The sequence below is a fragment of the Antechinus flavipes genome, chromosome 4, assembly GCF_016432865.1.
Source record: "Antechinus flavipes isolate AdamAnt ecotype Samford, QLD, Australia chromosome 4, AdamAnt_v2, whole genome shotgun sequence".
Classification (NCBI taxonomy): Eukaryota; Metazoa; Chordata; class Mammalia; order Dasyuromorphia; family Dasyuridae; genus Antechinus; species Antechinus flavipes.
In genome coordinates, this window is record NC_067401.1 from 384,072,009 (window position 1) to 384,094,742 (window position 22,734).

The 22,734-nt window shown below is 35.4% G+C and overlaps 1 protein-coding gene across 2 annotated transcripts in view; it reads right to left on the reverse strand.

Moving 5' to 3' along the window:
- Positions 1-229: 229 nt before the first annotated feature.
- MDM4 (MDM4 regulator of p53) overlaps positions 230-22,734 on the reverse strand; it is a 54,826-nt gene continuing 32,321 nt past the window's right edge. For both annotated transcript variants that reach the window (XM_051998556.1, XM_051998557.1), the window contains exons 4-11: positions 22,253-22,386; positions 21,769-21,818; positions 18,920-18,987; positions 18,092-18,191; positions 14,862-15,022; positions 13,814-13,960; positions 8,966-9,046; positions 230-6,314 (exon numbers count right to left, since the gene is read on the reverse strand). In XM_051998556.1, the coding sequence (XP_051854516.1) occupies positions 5,742-6,314; positions 8,966-9,046; positions 13,814-13,960; positions 14,862-15,022; positions 18,092-18,191; positions 18,920-18,987; positions 21,769-21,818; positions 22,253-22,386 (1,314 nt within the window). In that variant the 3' untranslated portion in view covers positions 230-5,741. The remainder of the gene's footprint in view (positions 6,315-8,965; positions 9,047-13,813; positions 13,961-14,861; positions 15,023-18,091; positions 18,192-18,919; positions 18,988-21,768; positions 21,819-22,252; positions 22,387-22,734) is intronic.

Consider the following 22,734-nt stretch of genomic DNA (forward strand, 5'->3'; position numbering starts at 1 on the left):
TTGAACTCTTGAGAATTTGCTTTCCAAAAGTTTAGGAAAATGAAAGGAGACACTGCACATCACTTCAACTACCAAGTATTTATGGATGTTTCTACTAAAATTGACGATGACTCTATTGCAGTACAACTCTCTTCTCCTTTCTCCAAAATCATGTAGATTGTCATTCCCTGAAATGGAAATTTCACTCATACAAGTAAAATTACTTATTTTTCCAATAATGACATCACAATGACAAAATTAGAGATCTATTTAATATTAACAGGCAAAATACAGCTTCAGTACTTATTCAAAAGCATTAAATATTGCAAATGCCAAAATATACAGAGGTGCTGCAGAATTAGTCTTAAGAAAACTAGATTAAGAACAAAAATACATCTTTTTCACATCAGAACATGTTGTAGAACCATTCAAAAAATTGCTAATAACTCTTCTGACACCTAAAATAAAAATACTTGCTTCAGCACTTGTGCAAAAATCTAACATGAGCTGCATGCTTATTGGCACACTGGCAGTGACTTCTGTACCAAAGACACAAGTGCAAAGAACAAGAGAACTTTTGTGTTCTCTCAAAAATGGTGTGGCAGTTACATGCTGGAAACTATTACCTGAAGCTACATAAACACCCATAAAGCCATAATCCTAACTTGGTCCTCTGCAGCAGCTACATAGCAAAAGTTGGTGAAACGTTGCTTGGACAGGAGTTTAACATCACCCTAATCAAGCTCACTGCCAGACAAGGAACCCTATGAGTTTATGTGCCCCATGTTCTGGATATGAGTACCTGATATATCTGCCCAAGAGCTGTCTGCCAACAGGGTAATACTACCTATTACTGCTATTTTATGTAGTAGATAGAATATGTCTGCATATGCATCACTGAAAATCTTTAGCACTTTTTAAAGCACTTGATCCTTAAAACAACCCTTGAGGTAGACAGGGCAGATTATTATTATCCTTATTTACAGACGAGGAAATTACAGTTCAGAGGTTGACTTGCCCAAAGTCAAACAACTTAATGGTGAGAGGCATTTCTCCTGACAGTGAGCAGATAGCCAAAAGGGGCAGAATGAAAAAGACATTTCCAGATATGACCAACATGTTAAAAGTTGCTTTGACCATACTTATTTGTTGCAAGGTTTAATATCAAAAAAGATATAATAAAGAGCATCAATATTTAAAAATACATAGAAGAAAAACAAAGAAAAGTTCCAAAGAGGACAGAGTTTTGCTACTGTGGTATGAAATGTAGTCTACACTTAAACTCCACCTAACACCAGTTCACATACAGCGTCCATTATATACTGAAATGTCTGTGTTAAGTTCATTAAAAAAAAAAAAGAGCATTAAATAATAGGGATTTTTTCAAAGATCCTTTTGGCTGCTCAAAGGTGCTCTTTATACTCACTCTCCCCCAACTTCTCTGGCAGAGCTCAGGACTCCATACACTGAAGTCAAAGCCTGCACTCCAAGGGTTTTCATCCATTCAGACCACCCTTGGCTGGCTGCCGGCTCTCTCCACTCATACCCGATTTTCTCTCTGCCATGTTGTCTCCCCCAAGAGTAGAAGGCACACTAGTGTTTAGGCACTTCATCTGGAGGTATTTTTCAAATCCCCCCAAATTTTTAGTGGCTTACTAAATTAAGCAAAGGATAAATTTTTGTTTTTACTACAAAATAAGCTAACCTAAATGGCTAACGATAGGACAAGAATGAATATTGCCCTAGCAAGATAAGCTTTGTTTCAGAGTGCTCAGTCACATGGGGCTGGCAGGAAGGCTTCTTCAAGCCAAGAAGCTCAGACAGCCTCTGGTTCCTCAAGTAGAGATTTGCTGTCCCATCTTTTCCACTCTTATATATGCCCATATATTACCTGCATGGATCAACAATTATGCCAAAAATTAATTGTTGAGTTCTAAACAGACATAAACTAGTTGTGGGAGTGGAAGGGACTTATGCAGATTGGTTTTAAGTGTAGAAGCATTGCCCTAAAATCCAATGGCCTCAGATGAGGCAGAAATTGAACATGAAAAAACAAATATTAATACCAGTAGTGCTCATTTCCCAGAAAGAGTTGACACACCGAATTAAAATAGCTGCTCTTAGTGGAAATGTTGTACATGTGCTGCACGGTCTTTTGTACAGCCAATCCAGAACAGGAAAAGGATGGCACTAGACACCTAGCTAGAAACCCAAGAAGCAATAAATAAATTACTGGTCAATACATAAGCAGCAACAGAGAGAACATTCTGTACTTCAAATAATACTGAAATATACATCAATATGTCTTTCAAAAACTATTTAGCTGTCTAACATTTTACAGTCCCTCAAAAAGCCTCTTACTAAATAAAGGGTAGAGGAAACCTACCTCTGTATTTAAATACTCAAGAAGACTTAACAGGCTGGTTTCTTTAATAAGACCTGATTATAAGGAGAGAAGGGGAAATGGAGAGGAGTTGGTCATTCTCATCAATGCTTTTCTCAGAGCATAAGAACACATTATTAATATCATGCTTTCTGGAAACTCTAATTTAAGAATCAGAGCAATGATTATTAAAAACAAGTAGGTTCAGCATATGAGAGTATACCAGCACTCATGAAAAATGAAACCACACTAACATGGCTACCTCCCCATCCTGGGATTTCCCTCACCAATCAACCTCCATATGAACCATCTTGTATTCTCTTCATTCTCTGACCTGCATTATGCATACCTCCAACCAAAGACACTTCTGGACAATCATAGTAACACATTTTGTAGTATCTCTAGTAGCAGTGAAATGAAAAGACATTTGGGTTTCCCCTCTGGCAAAAAGGATTATAAATTCCTCAGATATTCCTAAGTATAAGGTGCAAAGAGTCCATGTCACTCGCGCCTGTTCTACTGTTCTTCATAGACAGTTTAAAATTATTCTCTTGATAAAATTTAGATATCTGTGTTTTCATTTCTATGAATAGCTCTTATTAAAAAAGGATCTGAACAATTTGAAAAGATAAACTGAATGGGGAGGAGAGGGAGAATGATTCACAGTATCCAAACCATGTGCTTCTTCCATGAGTACACAGAGCTCACTAGAAGAAAAACCAGCTAGTTAAGGTTCTACCGAACTACAAAGCATAGAGACAACAGTGAATGACACCCAAAAATGCTTTTAAAATCCGTGAACCTAAGGTGCACTAGCTTCATACAAATGACTCTCCAATGAGAAGCCAAGAGTGCAGTGATCAGGAGTGACCAAAATAATAAGGCAAACAAAAAACAAAAAACAAAACCCACACAATTATAAAAGCAAAATATTTCCCTCAAAAAAAAAAAAAAAACCACCACAACTCTTATGTACAAATGCACAGAAATACACAAAACACATGCACGCAGAGGAAAAAAAATATATCCAAAATAAAATCTGCTATCAGTCTGCTGTTGCCAGGTGACTAGGGGTCAAAATTGATTTCATGTGACAGGAGATAAGACACTGGGTTTGAGGTGAAGGAGGAGGAAATAATGTCTAAAATCCTTTTAACTTATAGAGATATAAAGATCTTTAAATATTTAACTAAGATATGGTTATACAAACAGCTGTATTTGACCTTCTGAGACTTATTATTAAAGTATTTTAAAGACTTGAATAAGACCTAAATACCTGTACAAAATTTTTAAGTATAATGAGTATGAAGTTAATACAATTAGGAAGCCTCTTCAGACAAAATTTGGAAATTCACTAACTTTCTAAGTCCTTTTAACCTGCTTGTCTTTATAAAACACACACACACACACACACACACACACACACATATATATATATTTATGTGAGTGTGTATATAAATATAGCTAGTTATCTGATGAATAATGGTGTTTACAAGAGTTAGATGAAAGGTCAACTAAAAGGAGAGAGGCAAACAGGTTACTTCTAGTGAGATACACTGTTAAGATCGTTTCAAAATCAAAAGTAGGGTCAAATAAAGTTTATAAAACTATAGACTACTTGGAAGAGACAGCCTGCTGTTTATTCCAGCATTACATCTATGAGGCTCACAAGACAAGCTGGAGGGTCCGGGTGGTTTGCATAAATACAGACTTCCCTTCTCCCCTCTAGACTCCATGAAGAGTCTGGTTACTACTTCAGTTCCATGATACTTAGCCTACAGTATGATTTATTTTTCTAGCAGTGAGGGAAAGAAAATTAAAAATAAATAAAAAATTTAAAAAGAGGAATGGGATCCAAGAGCAATCATATAAGCCTGGGTTCTAATGCACATCTTAGGATCTTTCAAAAACAAAATTTATCACACATGGGACAAATAAAAAACAAAAGCTAAAGAAAGAATAGTTGAGTATTCAGGAGATGAAAGTTGTACAGAAATGAAATACTAAATTAAACTTGTAAACTTTCATATATCCATACATTTGCTCTGACTGCTGTCTGAATTCACATGCCTTCCTGAATGGATAAGCTTTCCCTTTATTATATGAATATATTTTTCCTCCCTAAATTCTATTAATTTGCACTCTATAAAAAACTAAAACTTTACAAAATTACTTTTTTGAGGGCTAGGATTTGAGTCCTTACATAGCCCCAGGACCTAATAGTGCCTTGCATGTTTAAAAGGTGGTTAATAAATGTCTGCAGAACTGAATCGGCTTTATAGTTGGACTAGGTACAAATAGTGTATACCTTAATAACTACTCTCAAAAGCAACCTTTTAATATAGCAAAATAGGAGAGGGGAAAAAATAGAGGCCACTTGAAATCCGGAGGCACATTTTCATGGAGAAAACAGAATAAATAGGCTAGAGAGTTCTTCAAGAATAGTCACAACAAATTCTAATAATGTTTAAGTATTCAAGACCAAAATTTATCACTTACTGTTAAGGGTCTTATTGCACCATCAGAGTGGTGATATTTTTCAAAATGTTTTTGTATAATGGGTATTTCAATCAAATGCACAATTCAAATATTTCTAAGGATCCTGGTCCTTGCTGTCACAAGCATATGACTTTGAGTATACGACAATCTCCCTGAACTTTATTTTTTTCATTTGAAAAATGAGAGTGGTACTGCTAGATCTCAGAGAGCATTACTGCTCTTTCAGAAATGCAGCTTTGTGCACCAAGTACAAGCATTCTTCTGTGGCCTAGCACTTTTATGAGGGCTAGTTCAATAAACAGAACTTGGTCTCCATCTAAAGAGAAGCATCACTGGCTACTTTGCTTTGCTAAAGACCCTTGTCCCGTGTTAGAACTGAGCAATGTGACTGCAAAGTGAAGAGATCCACAGGACTGCTATAAGCTGAGTTCTTTTAAAAGTAACATCTTATTCCCAAATTGACAGCTTTGATTTTATCCTAATTATCTTGGGTATGAGAGATTCTGTTACCAAAAATAAGCGTTTTCCAGGAACTTGAAAGGTTAGAAAAGGTTCATATTTGTATCATGCTCCTTCTCCCTCTCCAATCCCTTGGTATTTACCTCAACCTGTGAAGAAAAGGAGGGCAGCTATTCTGGGCACTTTTCAGTCAGATGAAATTACTTTGAAAACCTGTTGTCTATTTTAAGAGGTCCTCAAAAGAGAATCTTCAGGAAGAGTGCCCTATTGCCAAAGAGCTCCTGCTCAAACTCCATGTGGTTTTACCAGAAATGACACACAACCAAGAGGGAAGGCTATGCTAAGACCACACTCTAAGTGCAGATGCTCACCAACCAACACATGGAGCCCTGACTTGACAGGTTCTCAGGGAGCTAAACAGCTATGCCACAAAGATTTTGATGACCATCTGAATGGATTTCTTACAAATGGGACATGGAGCCCTGGTCTTCTTCAATCTTTTGGCACAGCGAAAACAAACCACTAAATGGGCAGTCCTCCCATGAATAATGTTCCCATCTCGTGGCCTCTTCTCACACAATTTGCACGGCTTACAGAGATTTTTGCAATTTTCCATAGCTGCTGTATCTGTATTCTGTTCATAAAGGTTGTCTGGCTGCTCCTCTATGCTAGAAATAGTCTCCTGGCTTTCAGAACTCTGTGCCAAATCCAAGAATTCCACTGAGCTGCAAGGGTCCAGCAGTTTGGGCTTTTCTTCCATTTTAAACGGTTCTTTGGGTCGGACAAGGGGATCGGAGATGGTTCTTCGGCAATCAGGAACATCAATTCCTGGGTCATCTTTCTTCACTGGCATGGCAGGGATATTGGACACAGAAAGGGAATGGGATAGCTTAGGGCAATCTGAATACCAATCTTTTCTCAATGCCCAACATCGAAAACAGTACCTTTTGCTTGGAGAATTAAACTTCTTGCATTTGGTACACTGCCATTCACCCTATAGAATCAACAGGTTTCAAGTTAATCACACAAGTATAATTCTGCATAAAACAGCAAACAAGCAGAAAATATAAAATGTCCTTAAGTTAGTCAGAAAAATCCATCATCTCATAGACATTTATCTTTTCATAATATATTGAGCCTCCTGAAACAAGGTGGCCTGTTCTAAGGAGACAAATACCTATTCAATCTGCAGCCTACACATGTAGATGTCTTAGTTTGGAAGGATCATTAGAGCTTCCACTCAGCACAGCTTTCAAGAACTCAAGATCACTTTTCTACCAGGTTAGCATATCAAAGAAGAATTTGAATGAGGGATACTACCTCAAAGTCTTGTCCAAATTCAAATGAGGATGTAATAAGAGTTTTCTCGAGAAAACTACCTTCATAATTTAGAATTAACCATGTCAGAGATAAGTCCTATAACTACTCACTTTATCTCCTTTTATATTATGTCTTATCCAATCAATACTACCTGAGGTAAAGGCACAAGACAACTCAAACTTCTTACCTAGTTAATATCTCTTAAAATCAGTGAGAAAATAAGCTGACTCTAACCCCCAGGTTTGGCAAACCCTGGCCAGTGGGGCAAGAGCTAAGTTCCAAGCTAGGAGACAGAAAGATTTGAAGTTCTATTCCACCTTTAGACACTTATCTGTGTGACCCTGGGAAAGCCATTGTTTGCTTCTGTTTTCCCATCTGTAAAATAGGTATAATAATAGTGCTTGTCTTACAGGATTGTTGCAAGACCTGAATAAGATAGTAATAATAAAGTACTTGCTTTAAGTGCTTGGCATATAGTTAAGTGCTCTATAAATCCTAAGTTACTATTATCCATTAAATTGTAAGTTCCTCGAAGGCAGTGTGTCTTTTGTTTTTTTCGGTATCTCCAGTGCTCAGCACAACTCATACTACAGTAAACACTATATAAATCTTACCTATTCTTAGTATACTATATAAATCTTACCTATTCTTAGTACAATAAAATCCATTTATTTGTGATGTCTGTTTCCTTCAATAGCATTGATGGGTAGGCTTTATATAAAAGAATTCTTAAACTTAACGGGACCTGGATCTTTGTATGCTGGTTTTATAATCCCTCTTTTTCCTTCACACCACAATCAGAAAATACTGAGTGACTGAATTTGAGATGCTTTCCGTTAAGAGTAGCCAGAGCAAGTCAAAAGTACTTAATATAAGTAATTTATTTGCATTGACATAGTTAATTATTTAACATACTACCACCTTGATTATTCCCTGGATGATACCAATAGCTACTAAAGAACTACAATTCAGTTACTTTAATTAAGGCTGAAACAATCCCAAAAATAAAACAGAATATTCTTTAAACAATAAGGTACAAAACATTTGGATCTACCAGTATGAGAGCTTTTCTAAGAGTCTCCCAAAATTTAAGCATTAATAATTTAAGATTGCACTATAAATTCTGGTAACATTCTTATGTTGTAGCTATCATCAGAGAAATTACGTAAAAATTTTAAACATCTCATGCTGAAATTATAGAGGTACAAATCCCAAATAAAATTATAAATTCCTCAGAAAGGGGAGAATCTGTCAAAACTCAAACCAAGAAAATATTTTGCAAGCTTTTTTTCTCAAAATCATTAACTTAATAAGTGATTTAACCCTAGTTTCCAGCAGAAATCTAATAAGTGGCCATGATAAACTTATTAAAAATAGTTAAGAACTTAGGTTGATTGAAAGGTTTCCCGTTACGCCTTGTATGTGATCAACTGCTAATGTTATGTGTTTGTAGTCAGTGGGCCAATCAGATAATTAAAATTCCCAGTTAATCTCAAATACCCTTTTTATTTATTGTTTTTTTCCTAATTCTTTTCCATTGTCCTATATAAACTGTAAATAGAGCAGCAAACTGGAGTACTGTGAAAACTACTTTTCCATAATTCCTCTTCCTCAGTTCTGCTTTCTCCCTCCCATGTTAAAAGTACAGGGTACCTAGAGAAACTGTCTAAACAATATCCAGACAAGGGAGAAGTAAGGTTTAAGTATGATCCTGGGTTATGAAGAGGTGATGGATGGTAACCATGTACACTTCCCAAGGATTTCATCCCAAAATTTCATTAATGATTCTCCTCATGAATCTATATATTTGTGCATTTTTAAAAATATTTAACTTTCCTTTTGTTCATTCTACCTACTTCTAACTCCTACTCATTAAAAGAATATTTAATGTTTTAAATGTACTAAAGATTCCCAGTAACAATATGATAAAGAAGTCTCTCTCGTTATAGATTTTTATATAAACATAGTATATAGGTTGAATGGCTCTCTATGAAGTATTTTCCTACTAAAAGAGCCTTAGGAAAAAAAGAAATAGAAGCAACAAAGGTACAGACCAGGCATTTAATGATATAGTGCCTCCATATATACAACTAGGTAAGAAGATGATGCAATCAAATTCATTCCTTTATGAATGAGCAATACAAATCTCCAACAGTATTTAAAGATGTACCAGTAGCTCTTGACTCTTCCAATAAGTAGTCAAGCAGAAATAATGAATAAAAGAGACAGTACCAATATATATACTTCATCCAAAACCAAATGCTGGAAATACAATTTTGAAAACACAAACTGCATAAGTAGATATTTTAATAAAAAGTATCCTACCTCAGAGGTAACTTCTGTATCTGTATCATCACTTAAGCATTGAGAGTCCTCAAGGTCATCAAAAATCCTAACTTCAATCAACTAGGAATTAAAAATAAAACTATTAGCAAGATTTGTACAGATATTAGCTTGTGGCACAGAACAGAATGACATCTAAATTGCACATACTGTTTTCATCACTAGCACTACCAAGGGAACAGCTTGGATAGCATTCTAAGATGAGGCTCTGAACATCCCCTGTTGGTTTCTCAACAGCTGAACAAGACCCAGATATTCCCCCAGCATCCAAGATAGATAGTAGCAAAAGCTTGTCCCTTTATAGAAAACAGAAAGAAGCATCCTAATGTTTACTAACAGATGACCTCTAATTTCAAAGGCAAGGGACACCACCACCTTAATATTCTGAACTTTTGGGGAAGTATTTGCAAGAAGTGAGAAGAATCTAAAGAGAAGTAGCTGTTTTCTTTAACTCACTTTTCAAATAGAAATGTCTGACAAATCTTCAGTATACTGGCTTTCTTATGAAAAGATGCTTATAGCAATAAGGCAATAGCAAAAAGTCACAAAAGCAACCAACCCATGATTTGTTCTACTCAAAAACTTTTATCTTAAGAAAACTAATATTATCATTATCATGTTATCATTCAAACCTAGATTTAGAACCAGATGGAATCTGGAGTCACCTATTTTTACAGAAAAGGAAACTGAAACTAAGAATGATGGAAGTGTTACTAAATGACAAAACCAGTTGGACCCAGTTGGTTGTACTAACAAGCATCAAATAAGCATCTCTGTTCCAGATACAATGTAGAAACAAAAGTCAAGTAGTCCCTGACCTCAAGGAGCAGGCACTCTGTTGGGGGGAGGTGAGAGAAGACAGAGGGCACATATATAAACATATAAAATATTCCAGTAATCTGGAAGAATTAGCTAATAGCCGAGATCAGGCAGAAGAATTGCGGGGAATATTGAAGGAAACTAGAGATTCTAATAGGTCAGGGTCAGAGAAGACATGTCACGTACAGAGGACAATCCATACAAAGACATAAAAATGAACCTGGGAATATCATAGACAAGGAATAAAAAACAGCTTGTACCAGAGAATAAATAAAAGAGGATAAAATAATGTGCAACAAAATTGAAAAGATAGATTAAAAAACCATCAATGCCAAAGGAAAGAGCCTACCTACATTTTTGAGATACAGGGGAGTCACTAGAGATAACTGAGGAGGAGAGTGACAGGCTCAGATACATAATTAAGAAGAATCAATTCAAAAAAAAAAAAGAAGAAGAAGAATCAATTTAGTGGCTATGTGGAAGACAGAAGGTTGGGACTGGGGTTGGGGTGGAGAGAAAGAAGAGAAAGAGCTAAGTTCTGTTTTGGACAACCTGACTTGGAGATGATGATTTAAATCCAGTATGAAAAGTTCTCTGGCATTTGCTAATGTGGGCATAGAGCTCAAGAGAGAAACACATGCTGCCTTTCGAGACCTATTTGTCACCTGTATGGGGGGTGATGTGATGAGTTCCCTTAATGAGAGAACAGAAAAGGGCCTCTGGAGGAGCCTTCAGGAAAATTCAGCTAAGAGGATGATAACCCGTTCAAGGAAAATGAGGAAAGGCGGGAGAGAAGCCAGGGGAGGGAGTATTACAAAGCCTAGAAAGGAGAGTTTCTGGGAGGAGATGCCAAAAGAGCTGAATGATGCAAAGAGTGGGATGAGGACCGAGGACAGGCCACCAGATAACAGGTCTTCCTCTGCCACATCCAAGTAGTGGTGACTCTGGAAAAAATCATTTCAGGGAAGTGATGAGGTAAAAAAGCCACACTGACAAATAATGAGAAATGAAATGAGCAATTTAAGTGGTAGATGTGATACTTGAAGACAACTTTTTCTGAGAGATAACCAGGGGAAAAAAAAAAAGAGAGAGAGAGATAACCAGAGAAATGGTTGCATCTAGTGAGATTTTTTTGGTTGTTATTTAAGAATGTAAAAGACTATGTCTAGATGTAAAATGGATAATTTTGATAATGTTAAATTAAAAAGGGTTTGTACAAATAAAACCAATATAGTCAAGTTTAAAAGGAAAGCAAAAACTTGGAAAAAAAAGGTTTATAGACAGTTTCTCAGATAAAGGTCTCATATCGCAAATACATAGAGAACTCTAATTATACAAATGAGTCATTTCCCCAACTGATAAATGGTCAAAGGATATGAACAGGCAGTTTTTGGAAGATGAAATTAAAGTTATATATAGTCATATAAAAACTCTAAATCCTTACTGATTTAGAGAAATGAAAATTAAAATAACTTTGAGATACCATCTCATACCTCTCAGACTGGTTAAAATGATAGAAGACAAAAACAACAAGTATTGGAGAGATGTGGAAAAATCGAGACACTAAAACACTGTTGTTTGAATCATCAACTAATCTAACCATTTGAGAACAATTTATAATTATGTCCAAAAGCTATAAAACTGTATATATCCTTTGATCCAGGAGTAACATTTTCCATAAGTAATATGGACCCAAGATGATGAGGGAAAAAAAGAAAAGAATCTAAATGTTCTAAAATATTCACAGCAGTTCTTTTTGTGGTGACAAAGAACCGGAAATTGAGGGGTATCCATCAAATTGGGGAATGGTTAAAAAAGTTGTAATATGATTGTGATGGAACTATTATGATCAGAATTATGTTAGAAAAATATGGAAAGGCTTACATGAAACAATAATAAAGAGTGAAATGAGCAGAACCAAGAGCATGTTGTAAACATGCAACATTGTTCGAAGAATAACTGTGAATAAAACCATATTCAAATGTACAAAGGACCTATGAAGGAAGATGCTAACCATCCCAGAGAAAGAACTGATAAATAGAAATTTCATAGTATGATTTTACACTCATGTTTTGTATGTATGTGTATACATTCAATGGTGACTTTTTTCTTTTTCAGGGGTGGGAAGGGAAGGAAAAGGAACTGGAACTTGAAATGTAACAAAAAATAAACAACTAAAAAAAAAGAATGGAAAACTTAGCTATCCTTTCAGGCAGCAGAGAAGAGATAAGGAAAGGGTGAAAACTACAGAAGAGATAAAAGTATTTTGAGTACTGAAGAAGATGAAGGAGAAAGGATCAAGAATGCAGAAAAAGGGATTTATTTGCCTTGGTGAATGAAAAGAAAAGTCACCTCTTCAACAGAGACTGGAGTATAAAAAAAGGGAATTATGTCAAGGATTTTAAAGATTAAAAAAAAAAAAAGAGGAAAAGAGTTCAAAATGAATGGCAGAGTCTCAACCAAAAGAGTGGTGGAAAGGGATGACATGTGGCTTGAGAAGAGAGGGGAAGATATAATTACTATGAAAAGTAGGATAGAAAATCAATTAGGAAGAAGTAAACACACCATCCTACTGCTGAGACTAAACAACCAATTTGTAATATACCAGGCTGCACTGTTCGCCTTCCCCTAGGCTCCATTCAATAGCACTTTAAAATGAACAAAGGTAGAAGATGGTGAAGAATAATCCAAGACTGGATCTGGCCAAGCAGAAGGAACACTAGATAGAACACAGACATACAGAACTCAAGAAAGGAGAGCTGACCTAGTTCATCCAGTGAACTAAGAGAAAACTGGGAAGAAGGAAAGCAAAGCCGTAGCAGGGGCGAGTATGAGGATAAAGAACAAGTTTAAGAAGGAAAAGGTACCTGAAGAGATGGAATGATAATTTATAAAGATAGAAGGATTCAAAATTATAAAAAAGCCAGATCCACTTGACCCTAAATCCAGAATTTTTTACTTTATCCCAAAACCTAAACAGCATTTACACCGTCTTCAACTCAATGGACAAGAGTCAAAAGGTAAAGAACCTGCAGTCAAATTCAGAAGGGGGCACAGATGTTTATACCTACATGTGGGGGTAATATGTGTGACCCCCCACACACACATATGAATAAATTTCTTTACTTTTTATGGTTTTGATTGTTCTTGCTTACAATCATTAAAAAAAAAAATGCACCGACAACAAAATTTTATTTTTCTCCCTAATTCCTGATCCCACCTAAAAGTTTCTATCAAATTAAAAAGGTTTAGAATATTATAAAACAGCTCCAATTCAGAGTTCACAAAGATTAGAATGTCAGTATTAGGAATACTTTTCCAAAAAGATATACAACTGTCAAAGCCTACATTTAATCCAATGAAATTTCTCTCTCTTTATCCTAAACAAATCTATGTCCTTTTGCACATTTCCATTTTAACAGGCTAAGAACACAAGCATCTACACAAAGGACTATCTTCCACAAATCTGAATTCCTGTGAAAACCATTTTAAAAAGCTAATAAACAAAATGTTACATATATATGGGCATGATTGTAACTGGAGCTTTTCTTTTAATATAGCTGGAGGATGTTTATTTTTCAAGGATGTTTAAATTCTAATACAAAAAAATACCTATTACTACTTAAAAGTAATTCTGCTGCCTTATTATGCTCTGTACAATGATTTGACTAGATTTCCAGAAAAGAGTAGGTAAGCAGAGACAGGTAAATGGCTGCTTTCTAGATCCAATTTGAGTTTGTAGAAGATTGTACAATAACATAAAGATAGGTAAATTATGAAATTTTTTAAGTTTATCTTCTGAGAGAGAGGAAAAAGGAAAAATGAATAATGAGAGGACATTGTGTAAGTAAACAATCAACAAACAACGAGGTGAGGACCTACTTACTATGTATAAATACACTTACTAGGCCCTGGAGAGACAAAGTAGTATAAGACATGGCTCACGACTTGAGAAAACTTATTTTCAAAATGTGCATCATGTGATTAAAAAGATAGTTTTCTAGGACAAACCTTTTTGTCACCCTCTTTCCCTCCTTCACTTGCTTGTTCAGTATCAGTAGCTTCAACTTTTACTGCAACATTTAGCTGCTCCGATCCTGACTCGTTCAAAAACCACAAGTCATCTGTAGTGTCTGAAACAATGGCAGTATCTATGTCCTAAAGAATAAGAAGGTGAAAGTGGATGAAAATAAATGTTGAGTATTAAGTCAGAAGTCCATCAGTGAAGTTACCTAATTCAAATTACAATATAACTTCTGGTTTTCCTCACTGACCAATAATTCAACAAATGAATTAACTACTACTAAGCATCCTTATATTAGCCAAAGGAAGTATTCAAAGGATGAAAGCAATGAACTCTTCACAGTAACAGAACAAATTCTCCACAGAACAGAATTTTTCAGTAACAGAATAAATTCTCACACTGACAAATATTTGATAAATGTAGGGTTGATATTGTCCTATGGAATTGATCCCAAACTGAGTTTGTTCCATTGAGACTGCTGCCATTAAAACTAGAGAAACAATTTCAAAGACTTTTAAAGACTGCAGCTCACAAAGATTTGCTTAACAAAAAAACTTCCTCTCTGCACTGCACTCAAAAAGCACTGCAAAAAGTTGGAAAGCAAAGTCAAGGGACTTTGGTACTTTTATTCCTTTAATGATAAATTAAGTTTACTGATGAAACATTTCGGAGTAAATAATGAAGGCTCCCAAAGCCCTGAGCCTTTGACACTTATTTTCTGAACTCCTAGAAAATTAAAGAACATGAATAATCTAATTACCCAAACCAAGTCAAATGTTTAGCTTTCTCCATGGAGTATTTTACTTCTGTTTCTATTGATAGATGTTTGGTGTCTTATTCTTTCCCCTACACCTTTAAGGAGCACTTTGCTAAAGAGTTTAATGTATCTATGCATTTGGGCTATTGTATTCTCTAACAGAAAACAACAAATACATCCTACTGTCAAAAGCAAAGTAGAAACAAATGTCATTCTCTCACTTGAACAACAAACCACCCTGAAAAAGCACAACCCCTACAAATTTGACAGGCGTTTACCTGATTTGTCTGTAAGTCAGTTGAGCCATTACTTCTAGGTGTGTAGTTGTTTCTCAAGTTTCCTAAAAACCACCAAGGCAGGCCAGCTACATCCCATTCCTCGAACACAAGGTCTAACCTAGGTGACTTGTTCGGGGTTAAATTTTCTATCAAGTCTTCATCTATAGAAGCAGGATGAGAATGACAATGAATATGCCATCTATGTATATGACACTGAAGAATCAACATTGTTTAATAATCCCCACAACTTCGGTACAAGGTGGGTAAGGAACAGGAATTATTCTTCCTACTGTTTAGATAAAATACTCATTAAATGATCTGCTCCTGGTCATTAGCAATTTAATGATAGAGCAGCAATTTAATGATAGTTGTTTTGAACTCCCTGTTCAAAACTCTTACCTTTAAGTCAGAGGTAGGCAATTTATAATACTAACATTCCTAATCTTCTTTTTGTTTCTCTACATTCCCCCAATATTTTATACCTTACTTTAAAAAAAAAAAAAAAAAGACCAAACAAAACTTCTCCTTTCCCATACTCTTCCCCTTTGCCTTTGCTATGCCCTAAGCTGCTTATAGCACCCATAAGTGACTCCTAAGCCTTCACTAGCACTTCCTTTTTGGCACAAGGGAGAGGGCATATGACTCATTCCGGTGTTAGAACACTTGCATTCAAATTCTGTCTCCACTATGTAGTAGTCATGGACCTTGATTAAATTAAAATTTTCTGAGCTTTTGTTTTTTGAAGTAAAATAAGTTAAAAATTCAGTTATTATGAAATTAAAAAAGATTGTGTATTACTATAATAATATGTGAAAGAACACTGCAATTCTGAAAAACTACATAAATATAAATTATTGCTAATAACAAAGTGACACTCCAATAGATCACTAATGAAACAAGGTAGACCTCTAGTAAAGCATTTTTTACATAATGTGAATGGATGTGGGGAAAGCAGGAAAAGGTCCAGATGCTCTTGGATGGAGGGGAACAGGCACACAGCTCAAGGCCATGTGAGGGACAAAGAAGCAAGAGGCTAACAAGCAGGGGCCGAGGATAGACATATAGGGAAATCAAGAGGAAAAACATGTGGGGAGGCAGACACACAGAGGTTGGACGAGGGGACAGGTAATACAAAGTGGCTGAGGAGACACAAAGTAACCCAACCCCAAAAGACATAAGGGTCTCAAGGTACGTAGGTCCCTATCAGGCCCCATGGAAATTTTTTCCTTGAGTTTTTTGGTTTTTGTTTTTAAAGGAGGAAGAAGGTAGAGGGGAGTCATGGAACACAGAACTGAGGGGCACAAGTAGAGAGAGAGAAAGTACAGTGTTGGACAGTAAAATTAACATAGGTGGGTTTTTTGTTTTTTTGGAATGCAGTTTTCTTTCAAATTTTTGTAGCATGATTTACATAAAGTAAGAACTGTGTATACAAAAATTATATTGGTCACTTAGTTAAGAGGCATCACTGAGCTTAAAAATGACTTTATGAAGTTTGGTTGCTTCTTTGAGACTTCTAATAGCAGTCAAAGTTAAGTATCAAGTCAAAGGTAGCTGCTAAGACTATGCTGTATTAATTTCATTCCCCATATACACAGATCTCACAGTCCATTTTAAAGGCTCCTGTTCTGAGAGATGCAAAATAAATTATCCTTTTCTCTTAAACTTCACATTTGTCTCAATTATCAGGCCACTTGCCCCTACTCTCAGAGGGTGTAAGCTGAGGGATGGCAAAACAAACATTCCCAGATATGCAGCATGACCACATTAAATTTCTTTAGACTTGAAACATCCTCCTCAGAGTGTTTGCATCATAAAAAATGTACATAAAAAACAAACTGCTTTCAGACCATACATTTAAAACTCCATTCCAAAAATTCTACTAGGACTAATAGGATAAGATTTCAAGGATCACATACAATTCAGTTTATATTCACATGTAATCTTTACAAAAATTTTTTAATTTGAACATTCAAAATTTCCTCCGGGAAGATCTTTAATATTTTGGTGATGTAATTTAATGACAGATGCATTATTTGAGTTTAAATTGCCATTTCCTGCAAGTGTGTATTTATGAGACCAAGTATGAGACCAGGAACCATGTATGCTATAAAATACTTTCCATGTAGATTTATGATTCTGTCAATCTTTGCACACAAAATTATGACTCTGAAAGACTATTTAACATAATGGAGATTTTTATTTGGTTTCCCATATCCTAGTTTACTTAATCTGGGTTTTTCTAACTATACATACTATGTTACAACAATATTATTTGATTATAGTCAAAGATCAGAAGAACAGACATCTTATTCTCAACCCTTGTTTAGCTTCATAAATTTTAATCTACCTGACAACTAGCATTCCCCTCCATTAGGCAAGTCAAAATTCTAACCTGATCAAATATAGGGACAAAATGCAAACAGAAGGCCGATTCTGAAGCCATAAAATGGCTGCAGTCTTAGGTCACATACAGAAAGAAAATTCATTTGGTGACTCATGAATAAGCGAGTGAGAAACTACTATCTGCAGGATAACATTTCTTCTCCCATCATCCCAAAATCCTAATAAAAATCAATTTAAAAGCAGAATACAGAACACCCTAGCCTCTTTTAATATAAATGGCTCTAAACTATAAGAGAAGTTTAAAAAGAATGCTGTTTCAAAGACTCACAAGGAGATAATGACATACCTTAAGATTTGAGCATTTTGGGAAAACTAAATTAAAAAGCACTTATAAATTAATCAATGAGAGCTTCTAGAATACAGATATATATATATATATATATACAGAAAGAGAGAGAGAGAGAGAGAGAGAGAGAGAATATATAGAATATAGACTATAGACAGTAAATGTCTATAGTATAAAAGAGAATTATTTCAGTTCTTCTACTTAAAAGATGCAAGGACCCAGAATGTCATCAATAAAGGTATACCCTTCAATGAAGCAAATTATAACCATTCTGTGACTTAGCAGATGATCTTCAAGAATTACTATGGTTGAAAAATCCCTCAACTTATTATACATTTTTCAAGACTTATCTAAATCAATCTTTGTTCAAGAGACCTAGACCTAGTCTATCAAGTCTTCCCAGTTTGGCAGTACCTGCCAAAACTTGTGATCTGCTAACAATCTTCTAGAACCCACACCATGGCACCAAAGGAGAATTTTATCAGAGGGTCATTTTTGCAGTCCACAACACGAGTCTCCATTGTTTTAATTCAATGCTCACCTGATCTTGGATTTCTGCATTTATGCTGTGAGGTAGACAAAGCAGGAACATCACCTTCTTCAGGTCCATTCCTGGGGTTTGGAGTTCCCTCCGTACCTTGCTAAATGAAAGGAAGGAGAAAACCATCCAATGAGTATGGTAGACTAGTTTGGGCCAAGGGGATGTAGCAGTTCCATTCTGAGTAACCAGTGAAGTGCAACACAATGGGTTATGCACAAGTGAACACTGAAGTAAAACAACACTCACCTACTTTCAGAAAGTCAGTTATATTCCCTAACCCCATCCTGAGTGGAGCAGGGAGGTCACAAACCTGAGGAAAACCTCAGCTTAACAAGAGGCCAAAATCTGTCATTTTGAACAACCTGTCAGCACTTGGCCTCCTTCTAGCCTATAGCTAAAATAAAGGAAGCAACTCCTAGCAGACTGGTTCAATGAACACAAAAGCAAGATTAGGTGACAGCTTCTGTAGGTTTGGGTAAACCACAAGAAACTGCCTGACTGGTACTTATTTGCATAGAAAATGTTTCAATTCCAGTAAAACAGTTTGCTCAGAACACATGCGCATACACACATACACAAACTCAAAAGAAAGTGTAAACTGGAAGGAATAAAGATAAGAAGTGCTACATCCCAAGAAAAACTCAGAGACTGGAACTCTGTTACGGGCAGAACAGAGAAGGTTCACTCTGTCCTTGGTCTATAGACTCCCAAGAACTTTTCCTGTCAACTTTGACCACAAGAAAGAAAGGTTTTGGGAGCCCAAGATCCAGAGGTACAGAGAAGGGGCCACTCTGTACAACAAAAGAAGTCACCAGTTGGTGATTTTACCTTCAGTTGATCTCGGCTTGGAATATCCATACTCTGATCCTGTGCGAGAGCGAGAGTCTGTGCAGCATCTAGATAGTAAGTAAAACAAAAGGAAAAAAACCTTCCCTGGTAATAACCATTCTTTCCACACAAAAAGGACCTCAACAAGCAATCCCGTAGTCAGACTTGGCTCCTACAAGTATAGGCCTCCATGATGACTGCATAAGGCTCTCATTAGCAAAGAAAAAAGAATCAAAGACAAAGAAGCTAGGTCCAGATAGGCCTGGTTAAAAATGAAGTGATAAATTATAATTTGGGGGGGAAGGGAGGAGAGGACAGAGAAGGAAGAGGTGAAAAAAAAATGCCTTTATTTAATCAAGACGGCTACAAGTGTTCTGCTACAATAAGTTTCCAAATTTCTGTAAGAAATTTTGAAAACATGGTTACAATCATAAATAGAACTCTTTAAGATGTAATGGAAAACGAATGTGGTTTCATATTTTTTTTAAATCCAACTGTCAAATCTGTAAAGGTCTACAAGAAATTTTAAAAAATCTCTCCACTTCCTTTATAACAAATAAGCACACTTATCCCATCTATGCATATCAGGGGGTTATTTGACAGGGCTCCTGACTTGATGTAAGATTATAGGTGCTTAAGACAAGTATTGATTATCTTGGTCACTATGTACACTCAAAAAAAAGGGCAGAGTAAGCAGATGAAAGACTATCAAAGTGAATAAATTATAACCTTAGTGAAATTACTGTTTGGGGACTAAATTATTCCAAAGGAGAAATGTATTTCAAAGATTCCAACAATTAGAAATTTTACAAGCTAAAAAGAAGATGGAAATAAAGTCTGGGCAAAATAAGCAGCAAGAAAGCAACCACCAAAGAAATAACTGGTTCTGAAGTCAAAGATCCTAGGCTCAGATCTCCCCTCTAATGCCTGCTTACCATTATCTTAAGCAAATCATTTCATTTCCTCACCTATAAAATAAAGGGGGCCTCTCTGGCCACTACCAGCTCTAAAGTTAGGACATTATGAAGATACTACCCAGGAGTACTTGCTAAGCAGACATATGTAGATAGACCTGAATTAATCCAGACATATAGATCCTCCTTAATTCCACTTACACAACCAATGACAACTTTACTGGATTGGGCAGTTAAAATCTTAACTCAGCTGACAATACAGCTGTTGGTAAAAGCAGAAAACTCCAAAGAAAACATGCTTTACAGGTTAAAACATGTTTAAAAAGAGATGAAAGGGTCAAAACACAAATGTGGTTTTTTTGGAGAAAAAGTTTTGCTAATATATACTCTTATCTTTTAACAAAACGTTCAAGTTAGAGTACCAAGCTCGTAAGAAAATTCTATAACATACAGCTCCAAAATAGATACTTAATCATGTTAAAACAATTGAAAGAACAATAAGTAGAAATCACCTATGGAAAACTAATGCAAAGAGTGGAGGAATCAAATAAATGCCCACATCTGCCACACTTATTTCCTTTTATTATCCTACTCAAACACACAGAAAAATGAAACAATTTCTTTAAAATAATAGCATTCCCTTCAATCAAAACAAAAAAATATATCCCAGGAAGTGAAATGTGCTTCATTAGAGCTGTGAAGGTAAAGGAAGGAACAAAGAGATTTCCTTTCATTTCCTTTACTAATGGAAAATGCAATATCCCATTCATGTAAGGTAACAGAAATAGCCAAAGAAATATTGCAGAAGTGCAATTGCAATTAAAAGGACATTAACAAAAACATTTTGGGGCAAATTCTGTCATCAGAAGAAATGATTATTGATAGCATTTACGGCAAGTTAATTCCTGCAAAATCAGTGTAACAAATGAAGAAACAAGAGGACTTTAAACACATATGTGTGAGAGGTGGGAGAAGGGAAGAGGGACAGATAAAGAGATAGAAATATGAATTCTATACTATTATAATTCAATTATTAGACACTAAGTTTATTGATTTCCAGGATATTTGCTGAAGTGCAAGCAATTTATTGCTATATTTTCCTCCATTAGTGCTCAAAGAAATATAGATCCTACAGCTAGAAAAGCTGAGCTATGGCACAAACAATTAAATTTCAATAATGTGAATATTTCATTTACAAGGTCTTCCTGAATTTTGATTTGAGAAATGTCCCAGTGAGTCCAATAAGTCAAGAATTAAAATTCACACAATTAGATTTCAAAGAGTTCTAAGTGTTTTCCCTTATTTCTAAGTAAGCACAATTATTGGGGATGGATGACCACCAATTATTGCTATAAACTATCAAAGCAAGACAAAACTTCAAGGATTAACATAACTGGGCTAGATTTCTTAAGAAGACAAGGTTTCAAAAATCTTTCAGATTTTTGAGACCAGCTCAAATAGGTGAAAATCTGGGGGTACAAGGTTAATAAAATGTTTTGTAAATTTTACATTGATAAAAAAGATAAAAAACACAGCCCCCATTCTTAAGTATGTCTGATTCACTCATTCAACCCTAGGATCTCACCATTTATCTTTTAACAAATATAGTTGAAGTGTTGTGAATTTCTCTCAATCTCTCTCTCTCTCTCACACACACACACACACACACACACACAAGTTCCTGCAAATACTTTATCAACTACATTGAAAGAGTAAAAACACCATTAAAAAAAAAAAAACTGGCACTTGAATACATGGCAATAACATTTTTAAAAATGATGTCCTTTCTAATTATTCCCATATAATCTCATTCATATTCTTTTTTTCCTATTACTTGCTCTAATCAAATCACTCCTGTATTATGTATACATACATATGTATATGTGTGTGTGTGTGTGTGTGTGTGTATGTTCTGACAGAAGAGGATGAACATACCTGTAACAGTTGCAGTAACCAGATTCTTTCTCAGCATGTCATATAGCGGGCTGTTAAGAGATGAAGGAAAACATTAAAGGAAAAAATGCGGTCACTCATATCTACAGTTCTTCCAAGAACTCGAAGTGTTTTTTAATAAATGCTCTTATTTGTCTCCAAATGTGGCAAGAAGGTACTGCAATATTATTTCTATTTAACTGATGGAGAAACAGATCTATGAGAGAGACTAATAAGTCTTATTACGGTAGCTTGCCAACTTAAATAAAAATTAATTTCATGGAAGAATTAGTTCTTGCTTTGTAGTTTTAAATTTTAATTAAGCAAATTCCCATTGCAATTCTAAGGTAAGATGGATTCAGAATGGGTAGATATTACAGAAAAAAAAAATGTGGATTTCTTAGCTACTACTGGCTTGTGAATACAGGACCACAAATCACACATGGCTGTGTGCAAACCACAAGAAGCAAACCTTTATTCTTCTTACCTTGGATCTTTCACAGAAAAGCTCTGAAGTCCTAGTAGTTCTCCTAGAAGATCTCCACCACAATATACCATGTGTTGCTCTTGCTGATCATAAAGCTGCTTCACCATTATATACTGGCCTAGATAATGCATGACCTGCATGGGTATAAAACAGTAAAACAACATCTATCCAGCTACTACCTACAATTCAACTTTTATTTTAAAAAATGATAAATGATATCTACTGAGAAATGTCAGTATCAATATTTCTGAGGACCTCAATGATAAGAGTAAAACTTCAGGATATAAGGACATGGTTAATACCAGTTGCAATAAAATTATCTCCATGAGAGCAGTGTGTATTCTGAATCTAAAATAGTACTTTGCATTCAGTTGTAACTTGGTATTTATTCCTATTCATATCCATCCTTATGAAATGAAACCTCACATATAGATTTGCCTGTATTTCAAACACATGGAGATTATTTTAATGGAACCATCTTC